The 20,408-nt window shown below is 31.3% G+C and overlaps 3 protein-coding genes across 5 annotated transcripts; 1 reads left to right on the top strand and 2 right to left on the bottom strand.

The window, feature by feature from the left end:
• Window positions 1–924: 924 nt before the first annotated feature.
• Window positions 925–4,156, bottom strand: LOC112707797 (pentatricopeptide repeat-containing protein At1g06143). Of its 3 annotated transcripts, XM_072201770.1 has the most exons (5): window positions 3,837–4,049; window positions 3,612–3,763; window positions 3,304–3,489; window positions 2,941–2,990; window positions 925–2,838 (listed from the first exon to the last, which is right to left on the bottom strand). In XM_072201770.1, exons 4-5 carry the CDS (start codon window positions 2,973–2,975, stop codon window positions 1,164–1,166), a joined length of 1,710 nt encoding a protein of 569 aa, XP_072057871.1. In that variant the 5' UTR covers window positions 2,976–2,990; window positions 3,304–3,489; window positions 3,612–3,763; window positions 3,837–4,049; the 3' UTR covers window positions 925–1,163. The 3 variants fall into 3 exon arrangements, with proteins under 3 accessions (XP_072057871.1, XP_072057869.1, XP_072057870.1); XM_072201768.1 differs by having other exon boundaries at window positions 2,941–2,997; window positions 3,612–4,156; XM_072201769.1 differs by lacking the exons at window positions 3,612–3,763; window positions 3,837–4,049 and having other exon boundaries at window positions 925–2,990; window positions 3,304–3,403.
• A 1,479-nt stretch (window positions 4,157–5,635) lies between these two features.
• On the bottom strand, window positions 5,636–8,957 carry LOC112707796 (glucan endo-1,3-beta-glucosidase 5). The gene is made up of 2 exons (XM_025759762.3): window positions 8,135–8,957; window positions 5,636–6,814 (listed from the first exon to the last, which is right to left on the bottom strand). Exons 1-2 carry the CDS (start codon window positions 8,476–8,478, stop codon window positions 5,704–5,706), a joined length of 1,455 nt encoding a protein of 484 aa, XP_025615547.1. The 5' UTR covers window positions 8,479–8,957; the 3' UTR covers window positions 5,636–5,703.
• A 5,747-nt stretch (window positions 8,958–14,704) lies between these two features.
• On the top strand, window positions 14,705–18,432 carry LOC112707795 (GTP-binding nuclear protein Ran-3). The gene is made up of 8 exons (XM_025759761.2): window positions 14,705–16,076; window positions 16,170–16,239; window positions 16,510–16,566; window positions 16,656–16,773; window positions 17,362–17,451; window positions 17,554–17,733; window positions 17,833–17,910; window positions 18,126–18,432. Exons 1-8 carry the CDS (start codon window positions 16,074–16,076, stop codon window positions 18,193–18,195), a joined length of 666 nt encoding a protein of 221 aa, XP_025615546.1. The 5' UTR covers window positions 14,705–16,073; the 3' UTR covers window positions 18,196–18,432.
• The last annotated feature ends 1,976 nt before the right edge of the window (window positions 18,433–20,408 follow it).

Below are 20,408 nucleotides of genomic sequence, written 5' to 3'. Positions count from 1 at the left end.
TTTTTTAATTTTAAATTGTAAATGTAATTAGTATTTTTGTAAATTGACCAGTTAATGTTAACTTTAAGAAACTAATTTGATCATAAGATGAAAAATTGAAAACTATAACTAATTTAGCTACTAAATTTTAATGTTACATTACAGTAACTTATAATTAGAAGAACAAAATTTTAGCTTTTTGTTAGAATAACTATGTAATTATATTATTTGTACATAAAAAGTCAATTACTAAATTAGTCATCTGTATAGAATACATGATTATATGATAGAATATAAAATACACATTAAAAATGAGATAAACAATATATGTATTAATACACAAATATATGATAACTGGTCTTTTTATATATACGTAACATTTTTGTTAACCAATGTGATAATCACAACTTTCGTTAAATATTTTTTCCTAAAATTACAAAATTTACATCAGTATTTCTATTTTAGTAACCACACCATTCACTCTATTTTTTCATGCATGGTTTACCTTTTCAATTTTCATTTTTTTGGGTCTCGTGCATAATTTATTAATAAAAAAAAAGTAGAAAATGCTAAATGAAATTTTAATATGATCTTTTATTCTTCTTATTTTTATATAATTATGATTTTTCTTTTTATAATTGTATTCATTAGATAAAACTTGCTAATATCCTCTCTAATTTCTACCCATCTATTGTGGATGGGCTATAAACTCTATTAAATTTGGGACTTTCTTTAATTTAAAGTCTCTTTAATTTGTAGGCCACAATTAACACAAGCAAGCTTGTTAGATAAATCAAACGTTTTGGGAGCCCTGGACGATTTTTCTTTGGCTTTTATAAGTAGTTTTCTCAGCAACATTCTTTTAGAAGTAATTTTATTAGTGACATAATCTTTGTGGGTAATTTTGGTACTTTACTCACATATCAATCATCAAATACATCGAGATAATAAATCCCGTTAATGCAATAGATTCTCAAAATCAATTTCAAAGCCTAGTATAGACCAAACTTATATCAGCTGCCAAAAGACAATAATTAACAGCACATAAAGGAAGCTAAGCATTCTTTTGGGCTTACTCTTCAACTGTTTAGCTATGTACAAATTTCATCACATTTTATACCTTTCTTTGATACAATGATATTCCTTCTAACTCCTAAAGACTCTTGCTTAAAGAGTCTAAGTCATTATACAAAAAGCTCCATATCGTAGACATTGCTAGCTGGCCTCAACTGCTCCTCGAGTTCAGCTAGCAACAAGTGAATTTGACCGTACAATGGATGATGTTTATCAGATGCTGCAAATAGATGAATTTCCTTATCGATTTCTACCCAGCTATGCCCAGGATATTTCTTTTCTATGCCAAAATCCTTCATGGTTTTCCGGATCTTCACAACATCATTCCACCTATTTACTTCAGCATACATGTTAACAAGAAGACTATAGTGCCCGCTGTTACCCGGCTCAAGAATCATCAGATTCTGAACTGCAATATGAGCAATCTCCAAGTTCTTGTGAAGCTTACACCCATTCAACAAGGCACCCCAAATAAAGGAATTAGGTTCAAATGTCATGGTTCTAATAATCTCTAAAGCTTCCCCAAGCAACCCTGCCTTGCTCAACAAGTCAACCATGCATCCATAATGCCCAATCTGAGGAGTAATACAATAATCCTGCATCATGCTCATAAACCAGCGACGACCCTCGTTTACGAACCCAGCATGGGTGCAAGCAGTTAGGATACTAATGAATGTAACTGCGTTTGGTTGGATTCCTTTCCTCACCATTTCGCCAAACATACTTAATGCTTCTTCTGCATATCCATGTGTTGCAAGCCCATCAATCACAGCATTCCAACAAAACAGGTTTTTCCTTTGCAATTTGTAGAACACCAAAAGAGACTTATCAATGTTCCCACATTTTGCATACATATCAACAAGCGAAGAGCCGATGTAAACATCAAGATTAAACCCATTCAGCATCAAATAGAGGTGTACCTCCTTTCCCAATTCAAGAGCTCCTAGATGGGCACAGGCTGAAATGACAGTGGTCACAGTCACTTCATCAGGGATCATTCCATTGTTGATCATGTCATGAAAAAGTGCTATTACATCACCATACCTTTGGTTTCCAGTATAACAAGTCATCATGGTTGTCCAAGAAATAACATCTCTAGAAGGCATTTGCTTGAACAAGATTTCAGCAGACTCAACATTCCCTGATTTTGTGTACCCGTCAATCATGGTATTCCATGTAGCAATATTTTTTTCAGGCATTTCATCAAATAACTGGCGCGCAGAATTCATGTCCTCGTTTCGAACATGAGCAGAAATCATTGTAGTCCAAGCAAAAACATCTCTTTCATTCATAGCATCAAACACCTTTATGGCGTCACGCAGCTCGGCTAAAATTGAATAAAACTCGATGAGCGTAGTCTGAACAAACACATGAGAATCAAATCCATGTTTCCAAACATGGGCATGAACAGCTTTGCCTGAAACTGAATCCATCAACAAAGTACAGGCCTTAGCTAAAGATGAAAACGAATAACTGGTAGGCTTGACGTTGTTCCTCAACATATGTGTATAATAAAGTAACGCTTGGTTTGGGTGACAGCAATGAACACAGCCTCTGACCAATGCATTATAAACCCAAGCATTAGGACTTTCCATCCAAGTAAAAGCTGAAGTTGCTAAATCTATGCATGAAAATAGAGAACATGCACTTATAAACTGGTTCATCAAGAAGCAATCTTGGTTGGCATTGGTCTTGATCATGGAGGCATAGACAAATTCCAGTGTTTTTGTTGTCACACATCCCTTTATCTGCCCAAGAATTGTCTCCTTGAGGGTGTGCACATTTCTGTGTTGAAAAATATGTTTCGGATTTGAGCAGTGTTTAAGCAACATTGCTTTAGATATCTTAAATTGAGGCAAGAAAAAGGTATACTCAGCTTAATCCAACCTCTCTGAGTAGCAAACATTCACAAACATAAGCATCTTGATCCAGTGTACCTGTATGCTTAATTTGGTTTTCAATTTTCATGTGCACAGAGATGGTTAATTAGCTCCTTAGAAAACTATGATACTTGAAGTAGGTTTTATATCTTAGAAGCAAGTATACTTTAAGCACATCATCCGTATACATAAACATTAATTGGAGAACAAACGCAAACTATAGCACAAATAGAAAAGAGGCTTCCTTTCCTACTTCAATTAAAAAGTTCCATGACAAAGAGAACTCAATTGACATACAATTTCTATCCTCGTTTAGTACGAAATAATATTTTTTTATCAATCATTTGCAAAAAGAAACTGATGAATTTACCTAATTTTGTGCATTTTATGCAAATTGATAATTTGTTTCTCTTCTTGAATCCAATTTTCTAGCCACAAGGAGCTCTCCCCATTGCAAGACCCAAAACTGATCCCTTGTTTTCATTTTTGGATGTGTTAAACTTCAAGTGTGCAAAAGTTGCCAATGACATCAGTCAAATATACATTCAACTTATATCTGTCAATGAAACCACATCTAATTTAGAAAAATCTCCATGCTGCCATATTGGCCCCATTTCTGATATCTAAATCATTGCTGCATATATCTAGGTTAAATCTACTGATAATGAATTTAGGTACCTCATGTATGCACCTTCCTTGCAGTTTTCACACCAAAATCACTTTCCTTTGCCCATGCATTTCTTGGAACACCTCCAGCAAGATTTATAGTACCATTCATCCTTCCCAGCATCCATGGCTACAACGGTAGCAACTATCCATGCTGGCCCCTCCTAAAAAATTAGAAGTTGAAAACGTAGGAAATATAAAATGCAAAACTAATTTTCTTTTCGGCTACCACGAAACCTGCGAATCAAGAACATAAGAAGAACACCAGGAGTCGTATTTTTGGTTCAATTCGTTGAGAAGAATCTGGTTGACAGAAGCGAGGAGAGGCAGACGCAGAGGAACTCAAGCGGCGCGAACCGGTGGCCGCGAGAAGAGCTAATGGCTTTGATCAAAATTAGGTCTGAAATGGACGGTGCCTTCAGAGATATCAGCCGAAGGTAATTGCGTAGTATCCGTTTGGATCAAAGTTTATGGGAGTTTGTAGGAAATTAGTCATTGGTTTGTGGGGGTGAGGATAAAGTAGGCAACAAAAAAAAAAAATTTATGAAAATTTGTATGGAATTAATTTTGTAAAATTGATTTTAATTAGGAGTGAGTTGATATTGACGGTATATATATTTAGTAATTTTTATATTAAAATAAATTATAATAAATTAAATATTGTTTGACTTATATTATTTAAAATTATTTAAAAATAAAAATTATTAAAAATATAAATTTAAATAATTATTTTATAATTTTATTTTAAATATTTAAATAAATTTTAATATTTTTTTATATTTTCAGTATTTTTTATTATTTTAATAAAATTAATAAAATTATAATACAAAAAAAATATTCCATAAAAAATAACAGGAAAAAAATTTATATAAACAAAAAAATAATAAAAATTTTATAAAAAATAATATACATAAGAGAGCATTACAAAAAATATTATAAAAATAAACAATAAAATTAATCGTATGAATAATAAAAGATAAAATTAATAGATAAAAAATAAATCTTAATCTAATGTAAAAAGATAAATTTCTATAAATTTGGCTTGGAGAAATAGAAAGTAAAATTTTAAAAGAAAAAAAAAACCAAACAAAGAAAAGAAAGCTTTCAAAAAAATTAAACTTACGTTTGATGTCAAACACACCCGTAGCACTAATTACAATCAATGGATTTTTTATATAAATAAATAATTTAATTATTTTAGTTATTAAAATATGTAATTTATATCGTATTATTAATTTATATTATATTAATTTATCTTATTTATTACATAAATGAGATATGTGTATTTTTATAAATGAAATATATTCATAATTATTTTAATAATAATTTTTTAATAATAATACACATATTTTATTTACATTATAAACAAGATATATATATTTTTTTAAATTTAATGTATTTTATTTACATGATAAACGAAATAAATCAATGTGTTATAAATTAATAAATACACTATAAATTACATATTTCTATAAAAAAAATAATTATATTATTTATTTATAAAAAAATCCAAGCTAATTTGATTTATGAATTCACGAGATTTACAATAAAACAAAGATAAAATACATTAAAAAATTGAAATGATAAAATTAGCGAAAATACCTAAAATCGTAGATGATAATAATAGAGGATGAAAGACACATGTAAAAACTAAAAATTATAGAGAATAACATTGTAAATTTTATAATAAATTCTAAATTTTAAAATTTATACTCTAAATTGGTTTTAACTGTTTATGAGCTACGAGATCCCTCCCTCTCTGCCTCTCTCCCCTAAACGCAAAGGGTTACCACACAAATCTAAGTCTACTAAGCAGCGACAACTTGAGACACAGGTTGTGCCGTTGTGGACTAGTGTAGTGTTGCACGAAGCTAAGCTTCTTTATGTAGGCGTAAGTTGTAGTAGACCACACAAAGTATGGTGTACCATGCATCACTATGATCTAAAGACCTATATGCGACATAGTCTATTGTTATTTCCTTGATGTGTGTGACCCTAAAGAAAAACAGATACATGGCTAACTAACTGCACTACCGTAATTGAATTTGTTATCAACATTTTGTACCACAGAAAATAAATCAAGGCTATAGCCAGATTACAAGGTTTACATAATAATAGTAATAATATATAACAATAACACAAAGAACACTTTTCTTAGAAACCAAATTCTCCCATCTATCCCTTCAGCAGAATCTGTCTGAATCATGATCCTAAACTTGCAAGTTCCAACAGAAGGGTCCTTATCAGTGATCATAGAAAGGCCAGGGAATTTGCATGCACTGTCCAATTGATCATGAATCTGGTAATAGCTATTGAAAGCATAAGATATGTTACCTTTAACATCTAAGTTACCACATGAAGTTCCATAGCCAAGACTAGTACAATCAGCATTTTCACAAGCATATGCCACACTTGGTGCAACTTGGTCATCATTAAGATTTGCAGAAGGCTTCAACACACACCATTTCTTAGCCAGATAATCAACACCACTAGCTGCTACCAACCCCTTTGATTGTCCAAGGCTAAGTTGGTACTTAGGTTGTCCATCAAAGTAGAATATTCCCCAATGGCGCTCGAAGTTGCCCGGTCGAATGCTCTTGTTATCTTCATCTATGAGGCTAAACAAGTAAGCATCGACCGGACCAGGCCTCATTGGAGTACCCTTTTGAGATACATAGTAGCGCGACACGAAGCCTTGGTTGAACCGTTGAGCAAGTTGAAGATTAGCATTCTTGTCTCCATCAGTAGGCCAACCAATTTCGCCTATGATTATAGGGACATTTGTGAAACCATTCTTCTGCAGGGCCCAAACTAGTGTGTCATGGTTTGCATCAAAGACATTGTCATAGTTTTTTCCATTGTCATTGATGGCAGGTTGGTAGCCGTTGAAGAAGGCATAGTCTACCGGGAAATTTGGGTCAGAGTAGAGGCTAATGAAAGGGTAGATGTTCACAGTAAATGGTGCACCATTTTGGCTCAAGAACTTGACAATCTGCAGCATGAGATCATGGATGTCCGGCCGGAAATCTCCGTCCGAAGGCTTCTCGGATGAGCTCTGGTATACATCTGCATTTAGAGGGACAGTCACTTTGACACGGTTGCTCAGACCAGATTTCGTCAGAGCTGCTTGAATGTTTTGCAGAGCCGGAAGCGTTGTGGATTCATAAGTACCGTTGTATGTTGATAAGAATGGTTCATTTCCCACTGCAACATACCTTAGCCCAAAAATCACATGAAAATGTTCCTATATTAGTTAAAAAATCACAGAGATCTTTATTGGAAGATATTTTGGAAGCAATTAAGTTGTAACTCTGTACTTCTTCTAAACTTTAAAAACTTAAAACAACCAAGAAACCATGACAATTATCTAACAAGTTGAACTTAGCATCCGCATACAATCTACAATTGTATTAGTGCAATAAGAAAGCTTAATTGTTAGTTCTTACAACTATTGAAAGTTGTGGCTATATCTAATAAATTTTTTAATTGGTAACTTATACAAATAATTTATGACATTTAGTTTAAAATGTTAACTACTTCTACACAAAATTATAACTTCCAAATTAAGAGACATCATGAGCAAAATCCACACCATAATTACTCAAAGAATATAACAATATAAATAACTCTAACGCGCAATTTACTTGATGGAGATTCGTGACTTAACTCGTTTTATTAAACATGCTAGACTTTATTTTTTGTAAAATCTATTAGTTAAAAATGTTAGGTTATAAGCTTAAAAAAGGTCTACTAAATTCGTTGAGTCGATTCGTCAAAATATTTGTTTTGTAAAAAAAAGTTATTCTTAGTTTAGACTTTCAAATATTTACTTATATTAGTCACAAAAAAATATTTACTTATATTAAACACAAAATAATACTAAAAAAAATCAATAATCAATGCTAATTAAGATCGTAATTTTTTCAAAGAAAAGATTTATAAATTGCAAATATAGTTATGATATGTGACTAAAAATTGATATATAAATAATTTTTTTATAAATTATGAATTATAAATTTTAGAATTCATTTAATATTCACTTAAATATTTTAAGTTTATTTTTTGGAGTCTAATTCACAAAATAGACTTTTTAAATAGGTTTGTGAACAAGATTTTAAACAAGCCGGACTTTAAGGTTGAAAAAATGTCTACAAAAAGTAACTCCCTTAAATTTTTGAGGCATCTATTTACAACATAGAGAGACTCATCAAAGCCTAAACTAGGACTCCACTCGGCCAATTTCCACCCATACTTGACCATTACTATTTTTCTTAACAAGGAGAACATAAATCATGTGGGACCCATATATTTTCCTTAAAATTTCAACGATCACAAACTATTATTTAAAAAAAAAAAATTGCTCATTTTAGTCCCAAACAACTAATTTTCATGAATCAATAAAGTCAAACAACAGATAAAATTAACTGCATGGAGCAGCACTCTAGAACCAACCCAAAATGGTTGAATAGAATCATTAGAATGAATATGTCAACAAAAGTGGAAAAAGTGTGAATCAGTGTATGTATACATGATACCTGATGTCAACTCCTCCAGAAGAGAGATGCGCAGAAACGTTCTTTGAAACCCATTTTTCAGCAGCTTGAACACTATTAGCAAGTGTATAAAGCATGTCATTTGGGATTCCAACCATAACTTGAATCCCAGATTTCTTCATAGCATCCAAGATATCAGGATCAGCATCAAATAGCTTAACCCTCTGAATTCCATTGTCTTTCAGCAATTTCACAACTGTGGATGGTGGCAAAGGGTGTGTTGATTGTATTCCCCAGTTAACACCAATTCCACTCACTGAACCCACTAACCATATCACATTCAAGAACAACAGAACAAAAAAGATACTAGATTTTTCACCTTCCATCGGAGAAATAAATCAAATTAATGCTGGCATATTATATGGTATGCTAAATTCGTAGCTCAAAGCAACTTTTCATCACCTAAATTTTAGTGATTCATTTAAACAAATAAAGCAAGTCTTGAAATTATATGATAGCTTAGAGAGTAGAGTTTATATTTTTGAGAATTGAAGTTTGTTTTTTTTTTTTTAAGACTCTGCATATATATATATATATAAGAGACCAAAAATATAAGAGATATAAAAACACAAACTGAAGCAGTGTGGAGTGATATATACAAAGACAAAAAGGAAGAACAGCAAGAATCTAAAGTAAGACAGATTGGAATTTGGATAGTCGAAGTTGCAGAGTTGCTTTGTAATTAAGCTTCCTCTGTGAACTAAAAACTAGAGAGAGAGAGTGAGAGAGAGAGGGAGAATGAGAAAGAAGGTTGAATGGAATCTTTGCTTTTTAAGAAAATGAAGTAAGCAAAGCAGGGAAGCTTATTAGACAGTAAAGAGTGGTAGTAGTAATTAGACTTTTTCAAAGAAATTCTAGAATATGTCACATGGTTACGTGTAATGTAGTACCAGCTTTTATAATCACTATTATTATTATTATTATTATTATTATTATTATTATTATTATTATTATTTTGACGTGACTATTGTTCTCATGAAATGAGAAGAAATTCACTTCACAAACCACAGTGATGACTGATGAGCACGTAAGAGTGGAGTGTGGAGATGTGCCTTTTTTTTCGTTTAATAGTATCTTAAATAAAATTTATTTTTAATATTTAACTTGTTATAAATTTTAACTTTATTTAAAAATTTATTATTAACTAATAAATTATTATATATATAAAATAAATTTTTTAATATTTATTTAATTAAACTAATAAAATAATTATTGAATTAATCTAATTTGGTCAGATTATTTTTTTCGTTGGATGGTCTAAGAATGCCAATTGTCATATGATCTGTCACTTGCCCAATACCTTCACCACCTTTTTGCACTAACTCCTAATTATTTAAGTTCGGTAACGAGAAAAAAAAGGTATAGGATCGGAATTTTAACTAGTTAATATTAATTAAATTTTTATTTTATTTTTTAAAAAATTTATATTTTAAAACTTATAATTTAAAATTTAAGATATAGAGTGACTAGAAATAGTGGTTGACAACCCCAATGAAAAATAAAATTATAGTGTTTGAAAAAAAAAAGAAATTAAGAAAAAGATAACTGAAAAAATAATTGGTATTGATTGAAAATTAATTATTATTTTTTATTTTAGATTGTTAAAAAATAGTACTATTGCATATACAAGTTTTTTTGATATATAAGTCATATAAGTCACTTACGTCCTGTTTGATGACATAGACATAGTGACACATGTACAGTGTTTGTTGTATAAGACACAAAAAAGTGAGAAACACAGTTATACACAAGAGTACATGGAATACGTGTATTTTGTGTCTCTTCCAAATGGTGAGATACGGATTTTTAAGGGTGGACACAAATTATATCATTTTTTTAGACAATTTCACCCTTACTAATTTTATAAAATTCTTAACACTACCCTCCTTCCTACTTCATCTTTTTTCAGTGAACCTGAACTCCTCCATCTCCTCACCTCCATCTTTCTCTTTTTCTTCATCATAGTCTATTTCTCTTTCAAGATAACTACATATTTTTCTCTTCCTCCTCTTTATTTTTGTCTATTCCCCTAATCTCTTTTTTTTAATTCTTCTTCTTCTTCACTTATTCCTCTGTCTCTTCTACTTCTTACTATATTTACCTTTGTTTATGTTTAAATCCGCCATTGTTACTGTTCTATATTTCATCTATAATCGTCTTTAATGTCGTTAACTTTCAAATCTGTCATTCTTCTTCTCATTTTCTCAATTTGTTTCCGCCTTTCTCTCTTTTGTTCAAGAGTTTCATCATTTTCATCATTTTTGAAATCAAGTCAACAATGGTTACTAACTTTGCTGGTAGATCTTTAAACTGAAGATGGAAGGTAGTATTTGGTGTTGTTGGAGGCAAATGGTTAAGATTGTTTGTTGATAGAGTGTTCTTTACTTTTTTAAAAACAAATTATATTTTATTAGAGGCTGGTTAGGATCATTTGTTAAATATCTTAGGTTATTTTATTTGATTAATTTCTTTTATTAGTTTAAGAGTTGTTAATGGTAGTAGAAAAGTGGAGGTGGTTGTTTAAACAGTAGCAGAGAAAAAATAGTGATGGTGGTAGTGATATTTTGTGATAAGGACAATATTGATATTTTATAAAGAGTTAATTTATTATTGTGTCTTGTGCTTACTTATCAAACAAATTAAAAAAATACGTGTATCACTGTGTCTATGTCTTTAATGTCTATGTATTTATGTCTATGTCTCAAACTACACATAAACCAAACGCAGCCTTACATAACGTGCAAGTGAAATTACATTGTTCCTCTTTGTATCCCGCGTTCCTCCTCTTCCTTCGTCTTCTTTTTCTTTGCGTTTCTTCTCCTTTTTCTTCGCGTGTTTCATCTTCATCGTCGTTTTTTTATTACTGTTGTTGTTGCTACATTTTTTCCCCTCCTTTTTCTATTTATTTTGCAACATTATATATTTTTTTCTTCTTTGCTTAATTTTTTTCTTAAAAAAATTATGAAAATATGAAATAATAAGATGAAGAAGAAAAAGCAGCAGAAGATGAGTAGGAGGAAGAGGAAGGACTTTGAATAATGCAGAACTTATTAGCACATATACACAAAAAATTCTTAAACAATACATCCAAATATCTTTGTGTCACACTTAAATATCTTTGTGTTACATCCAAATATCTTCGTATTACACCTAAATTTGCTGTAAATATAGAAAAAAATTTTTCTTTAATGCTGTATTTTTTTCTTCTTCTTCTTTTCTTTATTTCTTTCTTTCTTTTAGTTGAATAAATGTAAGTTTATCCTCTTCCAAATAATTTCGCAACATTATGTGTTTCTTCTTCTTTTTTGTTTGATTTTTTTGTTTTTATTCTTGTTAAAAGAGTAAAATAAGAATTAATTTGAGAAGGTAAAATAAAAAAAAAAGATGAATAAAAAAAAGAAGATGGTGATGATGATGAAAAAAAGAAGAAGCAGCAGAAGATGAGGAGGAGGAAGAGGAAGAGTTTTGAATTATGTAAAACTTATCAACACACGTACACCGAAAATTCTTAAACAGTATACTCGAATATTTTCGTGTTACACCCAAATTTGCTGCAAATATAGAAAAATATTTCCTCTAATGCTGGATTTTTTTCTTCTTATTTCTTTCCTTATTCTTTTTTCTTTTAGTTGAATGAATGTAAGTTCATCATCTTCCAAGTAATTTTGCAGTATTATGTGTTTATTCTTCTTCTTTGTTTGATTTTTTTGTTTTTACTCTTGCTAAAAGAGTAAAACAAGAATAAACTTGAGAAGGTAAAATAAGAACAAAAAAAGAAGATAATGATAATGATGAAGAAGAAGAAGAAGCAACAGCAAAAGATGAGGAGGGAGGAGAAGAAGAGTTTTGAATTATGCAAAACTTATTAACACACATACATCGAAAATTCTTAAATAATACACTCAAATATTTTCGTGTTACACCCAATATCTTTGTATTACACCCAAATTTGCTGCAAATACAGAAAAATACTTTCTTTAATGCAGAATTTTTACATTACATTCAATTCAAAACATCAACGATGAAACATTATTCACCTAAAGAATCATAAATTACTAACGAAAAAATTAAGTAGAATCGAACCACACTTCAGCCACTTGATTGGATTCAAAACAATAATCAATTTTGTTCTGATTCAATTGACAATTTGAATTTGAATTATTCATTATTTTCAATAACGAGATAACTGATGATGGAGGAAAATGAGAAAAATGAAGGAGGAGAAGAAATTTCGATGAAAAAAGGAGGAAGAGGAGGAGGATGTGGTGTTGGTGACGACGATAACGAAAGAGAAAAATAACGAAGAAGAACGTGCAGTAACGGCACGAAGAAGAACGTGTACGCGTGAATATAAATGACTTGTATAAAAAAATGACTTGTATGTGGAGAATAATTGTTAAAGAATATTGAGAAAATATTAAATTTGTTATCTGTAAGTTTATATTGATAGGAAAAAAAATATTCTCCACATCCAAGCAATTTTAATATCCAAGTTTATCCAAATAATTTAGAGTCACACGCTTCTTTTTTTTCATTTTCTTCTCCTCCGCGCTTCTTTCCTGACGCTACATCTTCTTCTTCTTCTCCTCCTTTTTTATTATTTTTCACTTTTATTATCGTCGTCACCACCACCACCACCACCACCACCACCTCCTCCTCCTCCTCCTCCTCTTCCTCCTCCTCCTCTTTCTTCTTCTTTTCTCATTTTTTGTTCATGATTTAATTTTTGTTTGTGTGCTTGTTTTCGAATTGAGTTTGTGTGCAATCATTAAATAATTTCAGTTCATCCTGGATTTTAATAAGGTGCACTTGGTTTAAGCTTGTTTTGAAACGAGTTTATTTCTGAATATAATTTCGGTTTATTTCTGAGTGAATTATTTTGTTATACTTCTTCTTGTTTCACTATCTTGAGAGGAATAAAACCAAGATAAATAGAAAAAAAATCAAACAAAAAAAAAGAAGAAAAATTTCCTCAACTTCTCATGATGTTCTTCTTTTTCTTGTTTTGTTCATCTAATCAAACAAAGAAGAAGATACACATAATGCTGTAAAATCACTTGATGGATTTGGAAGTGTTTTTGTTCATAATTCAATTTTGTTTGTGTGTTTGTTTTTAAATTAAGTTTGTGTGTCGCAATCATTAAATAATTACGGTTCATTCTGTATTTAAATAAGGTGCATTTGGCCTGTGAAACAAATTTACATTCTGAATTTGATTTTAGGTTTACCTTAAATATAATTTTGGTTCACTCTAAATATGATTTCAATCCATTTCTGAGTGAATTATTTTGTTATGATTCTTCTTGTTTCATTATCTTGAGAGGAATAAAATAGAAAAAAACAGTAAAAAAATCAAACAAAAAAGAAGAAAAAAAAGAAAAAATTTATCAAAACCTCTCATCATGTTCTTCTTTTCTTGTCTCGTTCATCTAATCAAATAAAGAAGAAGAAATACATAATACTGCAAAATCATTTGATGGATTTGGATGTATTTTTGTTCATAATTCAATTTTGTTTGTGTGTTTGTTTTCGAATTAAGTTTGTGTGTTACAATCATTAAATAATTTCGATTCATTTTGGATTTAAATAAGGTGCATTTAGTCTGTGCTCGTTTTGAAACGAGTTTACATTCTGAATTTAATTTTCGGTTCATTCTAAATATAATTTCAGTTCATTTCTGTTCTGCATAATTCAAAACTCTTCCTCATCACCTTTTACTGCTTCTTCACCAGGGAGAGAAGAAGGAAAAAAAAAAAAGTAGCAACAACAACAACAATAAAAAAATGACGATAAGGAGAAAACACGTGAAAAAAGAGTAGGAAGAACGCGAAGAAAAAGAAGAAGAAGAAGAAGAAGAAGAAGATACTCTGTGCGTAAACGAGCGTGAGAAGAAGAAGAAGATAGAAGAAGCATGCGTAAATGAGCGTGGAAAAAAGAAAAAAATACGCATGTAATCACACTGTTTTAATGAGAATGATTTTTGTTGGTGTTTGATCTATTTAAATGAACTTAAATAAAAAAAATACTTAGATATATAACAACTAAAAAATAGAAAAAAAAAAGTGCTTCTTATACAACATATTTAGGAAAATGTTGAACATGTAATAAATTTATTGTTATATGTACATTTATATTCGTGTCTTGTCGCAAAAGTAAAAATGGCTTTTTTTTATGCACTCTTAGGTTTATAACTTATACTTTTTTAATATAAAATATGTTTTTTAGTTTTAAAATTTATGAGAAATTCTTAAAATTTGTCAATATATATCATCTTCTATATTTAAAATAAATTTTAATTATATTAATATAATATAATTATTTCTATTAATATAATTTAAAACTGCCTAAATTTAAAAGTTGAAAATATTTATGTTCCTTGTATTTTATTTAAATTTTAGCATTAGTCGGAAGTAAATATCTTTAATTGTAATTGCATAGTATTGTAATTGAAATATATTTTTATTTTGGGCTTGATATTTGGGCCCAAAAATGGCCAAACAACAATCTGATTTCTGGGTTATTACTTTATTATTCTATCCTCGTATTACTTTATCTCTTCTTCGGTCTCTGTAATGTTGTCTCAACTTTTTATTTTTTTCTTTAATTTTTCAAATTTAAAGGGAAGTGTTTTATTTTTGTTTATTCTATTATTGTTGTCGTTGTTGATGTTTCTGGTTGCTTCTATTTATTGCTTTTTATTCTATTGTTGTTGTTGATGCTTCTAGTTATTTTTATTTTTGTCTATTTCTATTTTTGTTTTTGTTTCTGGTTTTACTTTTGTTGTTGTTCTAATTTTATTATTCATTGTTATTATTGTCGTTGTTTGATTGTTGTTGATTTTGCTTCTGTTTTTTGTTATTGTCTGTTTCTGTTTCTGCTTTTGCCTGTGCTTCTACTTTTGGTTGATTTTGGGGAAGAAGAGGAGAGGAGTATTTTCGTCCAAAAAACGATTTTAAAATTAAGTTAAACATTTGAGACCATTTTGTAGCGATAAAAGGTAATAAATTTTCGACTTCTACATTAGAGATCAAAATCGTACTTAGGGCTTGTTTGAAAATATTTAAAAGTAAATTTTTTTAGCTTTTGACTTATGAAAAGTAGTAGTATTAATGTCTGGTATAGTTTTTAAAACTAAATTGCGGCTTTCTAAAAAATTATTTAGGAGCTTATAGAGTTAAAAAAATGACTTATCTCATAATATTACTATCTTTTATCACATTTTTATAAAATAAGCACTTTTAAAACTAAAATTTCAAACACAAAATAACTTATTTATAAATTATTTTTAATATAATTATTTATTATTTAAACTAACTTTTCAAAAAAAAAATTAATTAAATTATTTACTTAAATTGAACCTTATCTTTATATTTTTGTCTATTTAAAAAATATAATTGGTATTATAAGAATTTCAAAAATGATTTTAGTATCCAAACACTATTTTAAAACTTAACTCTCATCATTTTTAATTATTGTATCCAGAATTCGGTGTGTTACAGTCGTCACAGCGCACGAATAGTGTCTATTTTCACAATTTTGTGGTTATGTCGGAAGTTTTTCATCTTTCAAAGGTCATAGACAAGTTTTCATTGATCAAGGGCTATTTTGTCAAAGAAAACTTTTCAAGCGCAAAATGGTCTTTTAAACACTTGGAAGTTTAAAAATTAAAATAAAAAACTAAAAATAAAAAAACAAAGCTAAGTTAGCATTTGTCAATGAGTAAAAAAAAAAAAAAACTCGAAATAAGTAAATTTATTTTATTTATTTTTAAAAAGAGCTGCGTGAGGTAGACGCTGAGCAGGGGAAATTGAAACCCTCTAACTCCGATATATATAAACCCTCGTCGCTTCTCCAAAACTTGGTTCTGCCGTTTCTCGACGCTACACAAACACACTTTCATCTTCCTCTTCTCGACGTACTCATGGTACTCAATCTCTCCCTCTCTCTCTCGCTTACGATCGTTGAAAATTCAAATTCGATCTTCTTTTTCACCATTTCCGTGTTTTGTTGAATGCAGGCTTTACCGAATCAGCAAACCGTTGATTACCCTAGCTTCAAGCTCGTTATCGTCGGCGATGGTGGAACAGGTTTCACTCTCATTAATATCTTTTGTTTTCGCTGTTTTTCCTTCTTTCTTTTATTTTCATTTCCGACCTAAAATTTTAGGCCTAGGTTTAGCATGTTTAAATGAATGTATAACTGAACGGATTGTTGGTTGTGGCCGGTGCTTAAATTCGTCGCTTGTTCTTTCGTTTTTTAATTGAATAACGTTGTTAGGAGATAGAATAATACCTAATTGATGATTATGAGCTTTGGCTTGATTGATATTAACTTATTTGGAATTTCTAATTTTCCAGGAAAGACTACATTTGTGAAGAGACATCTTACTGGTGAATTTGAGAAGAAATATGAACGTGAGTTAACTAGCTTCTTACTTAATATAAGGATTTAATTTAAGGATATATTTAATATGTAGGATTTATGTATCTTTGATTTGTAACAGCAACTATTGGTGTGGAGGTCCACCCTTTGGATTTTTTCACAAACTGTGGGAAGATTCGTTTCTATTGCTGGGATACCGCTGGCCAAGAAAAGTTTGGTGGTTTGAGAGATGGATATTAGTAAGTTCTTTCTTTCGACATCTTTGTATGAGAAAGTTTAATCAACATTCCCTGACTGTGTTATATCTGAAATTGCTTTTGGTGAAGTTGTTTGAGCACTAGTTGAGAGATTATATGTTACATTCGCATTGGCATGGATACTTTCTCGGTTTTGACTGTGCTTTTGAATTATATTTTCTGTGACTACCTGATATGATCATGTTACAGTGCTTAACTTCTATGTAACATAATTACTTCGTCATAATTGATAAACTTAGCATTCGTTGATTTCTTGGTCATGCTTGTATCTTTCAATTGCAACAGTTATGCTTCCGACTTAATTTTTTATGTCCACATTTCATGGAATACTAGAATACACACCCGCGCCATGCGTGGGATTGCACAAAGTTACACATTGTTGCTAATTTTATTTGTATAGGAATTTAGCCTTTAGGAACGGTATTGAAATGCTAAATCTTTTTCCACTGAAATGTTTGTATAGTTTTTGTATTTCCTCTTCCAGTCTATTATTTCACATTTGTTTCTGTTTATGTGTTGGGTTGTTCCCTTTGGAGTGTGTCTAACGTAGTGTGTAATGTAATGTTTCAGTATCCATGGGCAATGCGCGATCATTATGTTTGATGTCACTGCTCGGTTGACATACAAAAATGTCCCTACCTGGCACCGTGATCTTTGCAGGTAAATAAACTCCGTTAATCCCTTTTACTGTTTTATTTCTAATCATTTAATGCTTACTCAGGGTACCTTACCTGGTGTTTTCTCTGCATATCTGATTTTCAGGGTCTGTGAAAACATTCCAATTGTTCTCTGTGGTAACAAGGTTGATGTGAAGAACAGGCAAGTAAAGGCAAAACAGGTTACCTTCCACAGGAAGAAGAATTTGCAATACTATGAAATATCAGCCAAGAGCAACTATAACTTCGAGAAGCCTTTCCTTTACCTTGCCAAGAAGCTTGCAGGGTACGTACCTTCTCGGGTTTCTACTTTCTACTGCATAATAAATTATCAATCTTTTAATATTATTATACTTATATTTTGTTATTTCTGTCATTTTTGCAGTGATCCCAACTTGCACTTTGTAGAATCACCTGCACTGGCTCCTCCAGAAGTTCAAATCGATTTGGCCGCACAACAACAGTAAGCTTTCTGTCATGATAATATAACTGATATGTTTACAAAATTCACCATCAAAAATATATATATGGATAATGGTTGTAGGATTAACACTTTTTAGTTTCTCAAAATGAGTTAAAAGCCTTGATTATTTCATAGTAGTCTTAAAGTGTTATGTAGCCCATATGAATTTGTCTCGATTCCTGTGATTGATATATGTTTTTGGTTGGGTATTACAGGCATGAAGCTGAGCTTGTTCAAGCTGCTAACCAGCCACTTCCGGATGATGATGATGACACATTTGAGTAAAATCTTACAGTCCCCGGATCGCCGCTTTTTTTTTCTGCGTTGCTGGTTTTTGTGTATGCTACAATTTGTTTGATGGGTTGGATTATTGACCTTTGAGGATGAGTATTTAAGTAAGAGTTTATTGATTATGGTATGTTTGGCCTGAACTTGCAAAAATCACCCTTATCAGTCAACCAAATCCCCTTACTTGCTTAGCTATAATGAAGATGATTATAAAATGAGTTGTCTTTATGGGTCGATTGGTCTCAATTTATGTCGGGTTTGGCTTATCTACAAGAGTACAAAAAACCTATTTGCAGAAAATCAATGAAAAAAAAAAGAACACTTGCATAGACCAGCGCACCATTTGAACCATTAAAAATTTTCCGGTTGAGATAGTTTAGGGAAAAAAAAGGGGCCTGCCCAAACCCGTACCACAAACCGTCCCCTTGCCACCTCCCTCAAGCCATCACGGACAACTACTGTATCATGTTTCTCGCAGCAACAGACATGAGAGCGCCTAGCAGTGGCAATGGTGACATAGTGGGGACATTAGCAGAACCTGGCAGTGGCAGAGACAGCGGGGAGGCAATACAATGAAAAGCAACAGTAGTAATAATACCAACCGCCAAACCCACGTTATTTCCTTTCCTCCTGGGCGCCCCGCTCTCCTTTGCACTTTTTGCATTGGTGGTGGCGGCTCGTGGAAGAGGAGCAGAGGCAGAAACACGTCCCTTCTCCCTCTGTGTCACTCACTCTGTCTCTCCACTGTAGACTGTCTCTCATTGGTCGACATTGAATTATCTAGAAGAATTTTGGAATGAGTATTGCTAAATAAAATAATCGAAAAATGTTCATTTTAAATGTCTGCACTAAGTTACAAAATATAGGATATTGGTTTGATTAATAGTTATAAAATTTAAACCAACTTTTGTTAGTCAAGTGATTAGCTCATTCGTCTGCGTAAGCATATGCAAGTGTCGGGAGTTTGAGTCTCATCTCGTACAACAATTCATTGGCTAGCGGCAAACCCTTAAGGGAAACTCAGATCTGCAATGGATTAGTCCTTGACTTGTCGGGTTGGGAGATACTGTGGACAATAAAAAAAATATAAAATTTATACCAATGAATGGAATCCTTTAGATTCGTTTTATGTTTCAGGTCTTGGACATGAAGAATTGCAGTTAAGAAGAGCGCAAAGTATTACATTTGTTAGCAAATTGACAAAGTAGAATAAGTGTTGATAAATCACAAGCAGAAATATACAAACACAAAGCTGTGTGCAATACTGGTAATGTATTGGATTTTATTTATTTATTTGTACATATTCTTTACTAAAAGAACAAAGAATTCCACCAAATAGGACACCTATATAACATGCCTTCACCCTCTCTGGGCACAAAATATGAATTGGGAGATTAAAATATGTTGAATGGCAACTTTGTACACCGAGGGAGCCTTTTCATTGAGAATGGTATAATGCTACTAAGAATTGGTGGAACAACATCCGCTTGTTCCCTAACTTTCCAAAAGTATACGCACTAAATTGCATCTCAAAAAATTGACATGTCTAAATAATAAACCCTTTTGAGGTCTTTTGCTTATGTTACTCGTAAAGCATTTGTGCTCTTGTATCCCAAACTTTTATAACGTATACACACTAAATTATGACTCTCAAAATTGAAAACCAAATGGTATGTCATATGTCAAAAGTCAAAGTACATTATAAAGTACTTTGTACTGAAACTCAGCTAAGTTGACAGTCCTTCTTTGAAACTCAGCTAAGCTGTCATATGTCTAAATTGGGCAATCTAAGTTCTCCAAATAGTAGCGTTTTTCCATTTTGCAAAATATGCATCAATTCTAGGATAAATCAATTTCAAACAAAATAAAATAGTAGGCTTCCTAATTACAGTAAACTAAGCAAGGCCCATAAGCTCCTGTTGAAAGTATATATCCTCTTATCTTCCTTTTGAAGATATCATTGATATCTTGATTATGACAAGTCGCTCTTCAATTTAAGTAAACAATAAGTTCAAAAACTTATACAAGAACTAAAAAACAGTTTCCTTGATCTCCTTGCTTTTTACAATCATGGTGGTAAATCCAACAGGAATCACAAGAGATGTGTTCGGAAGTCAGCATAGCATGGAATGGGATGGCCAGGCAGGGATCAGCATAGATTTTGGTAGGTAGGCCTGCAATTCAGAGAGGATTCAAGAGCAGTGGCATCA

This window comes from Arachis hypogaea, chromosome 8 (assembly GCF_003086295.3).
Source record: "Arachis hypogaea cultivar Tifrunner chromosome 8, arahy.Tifrunner.gnm2.J5K5, whole genome shotgun sequence".
NCBI classification, from domain to species: Eukaryota; Viridiplantae; Streptophyta; class Magnoliopsida; order Fabales; family Fabaceae; genus Arachis; species Arachis hypogaea.
The sequence above is the reverse complement of the archived record's forward strand: the minus strand, read 5'-3'. Positions and strand labels throughout refer to the sequence as shown.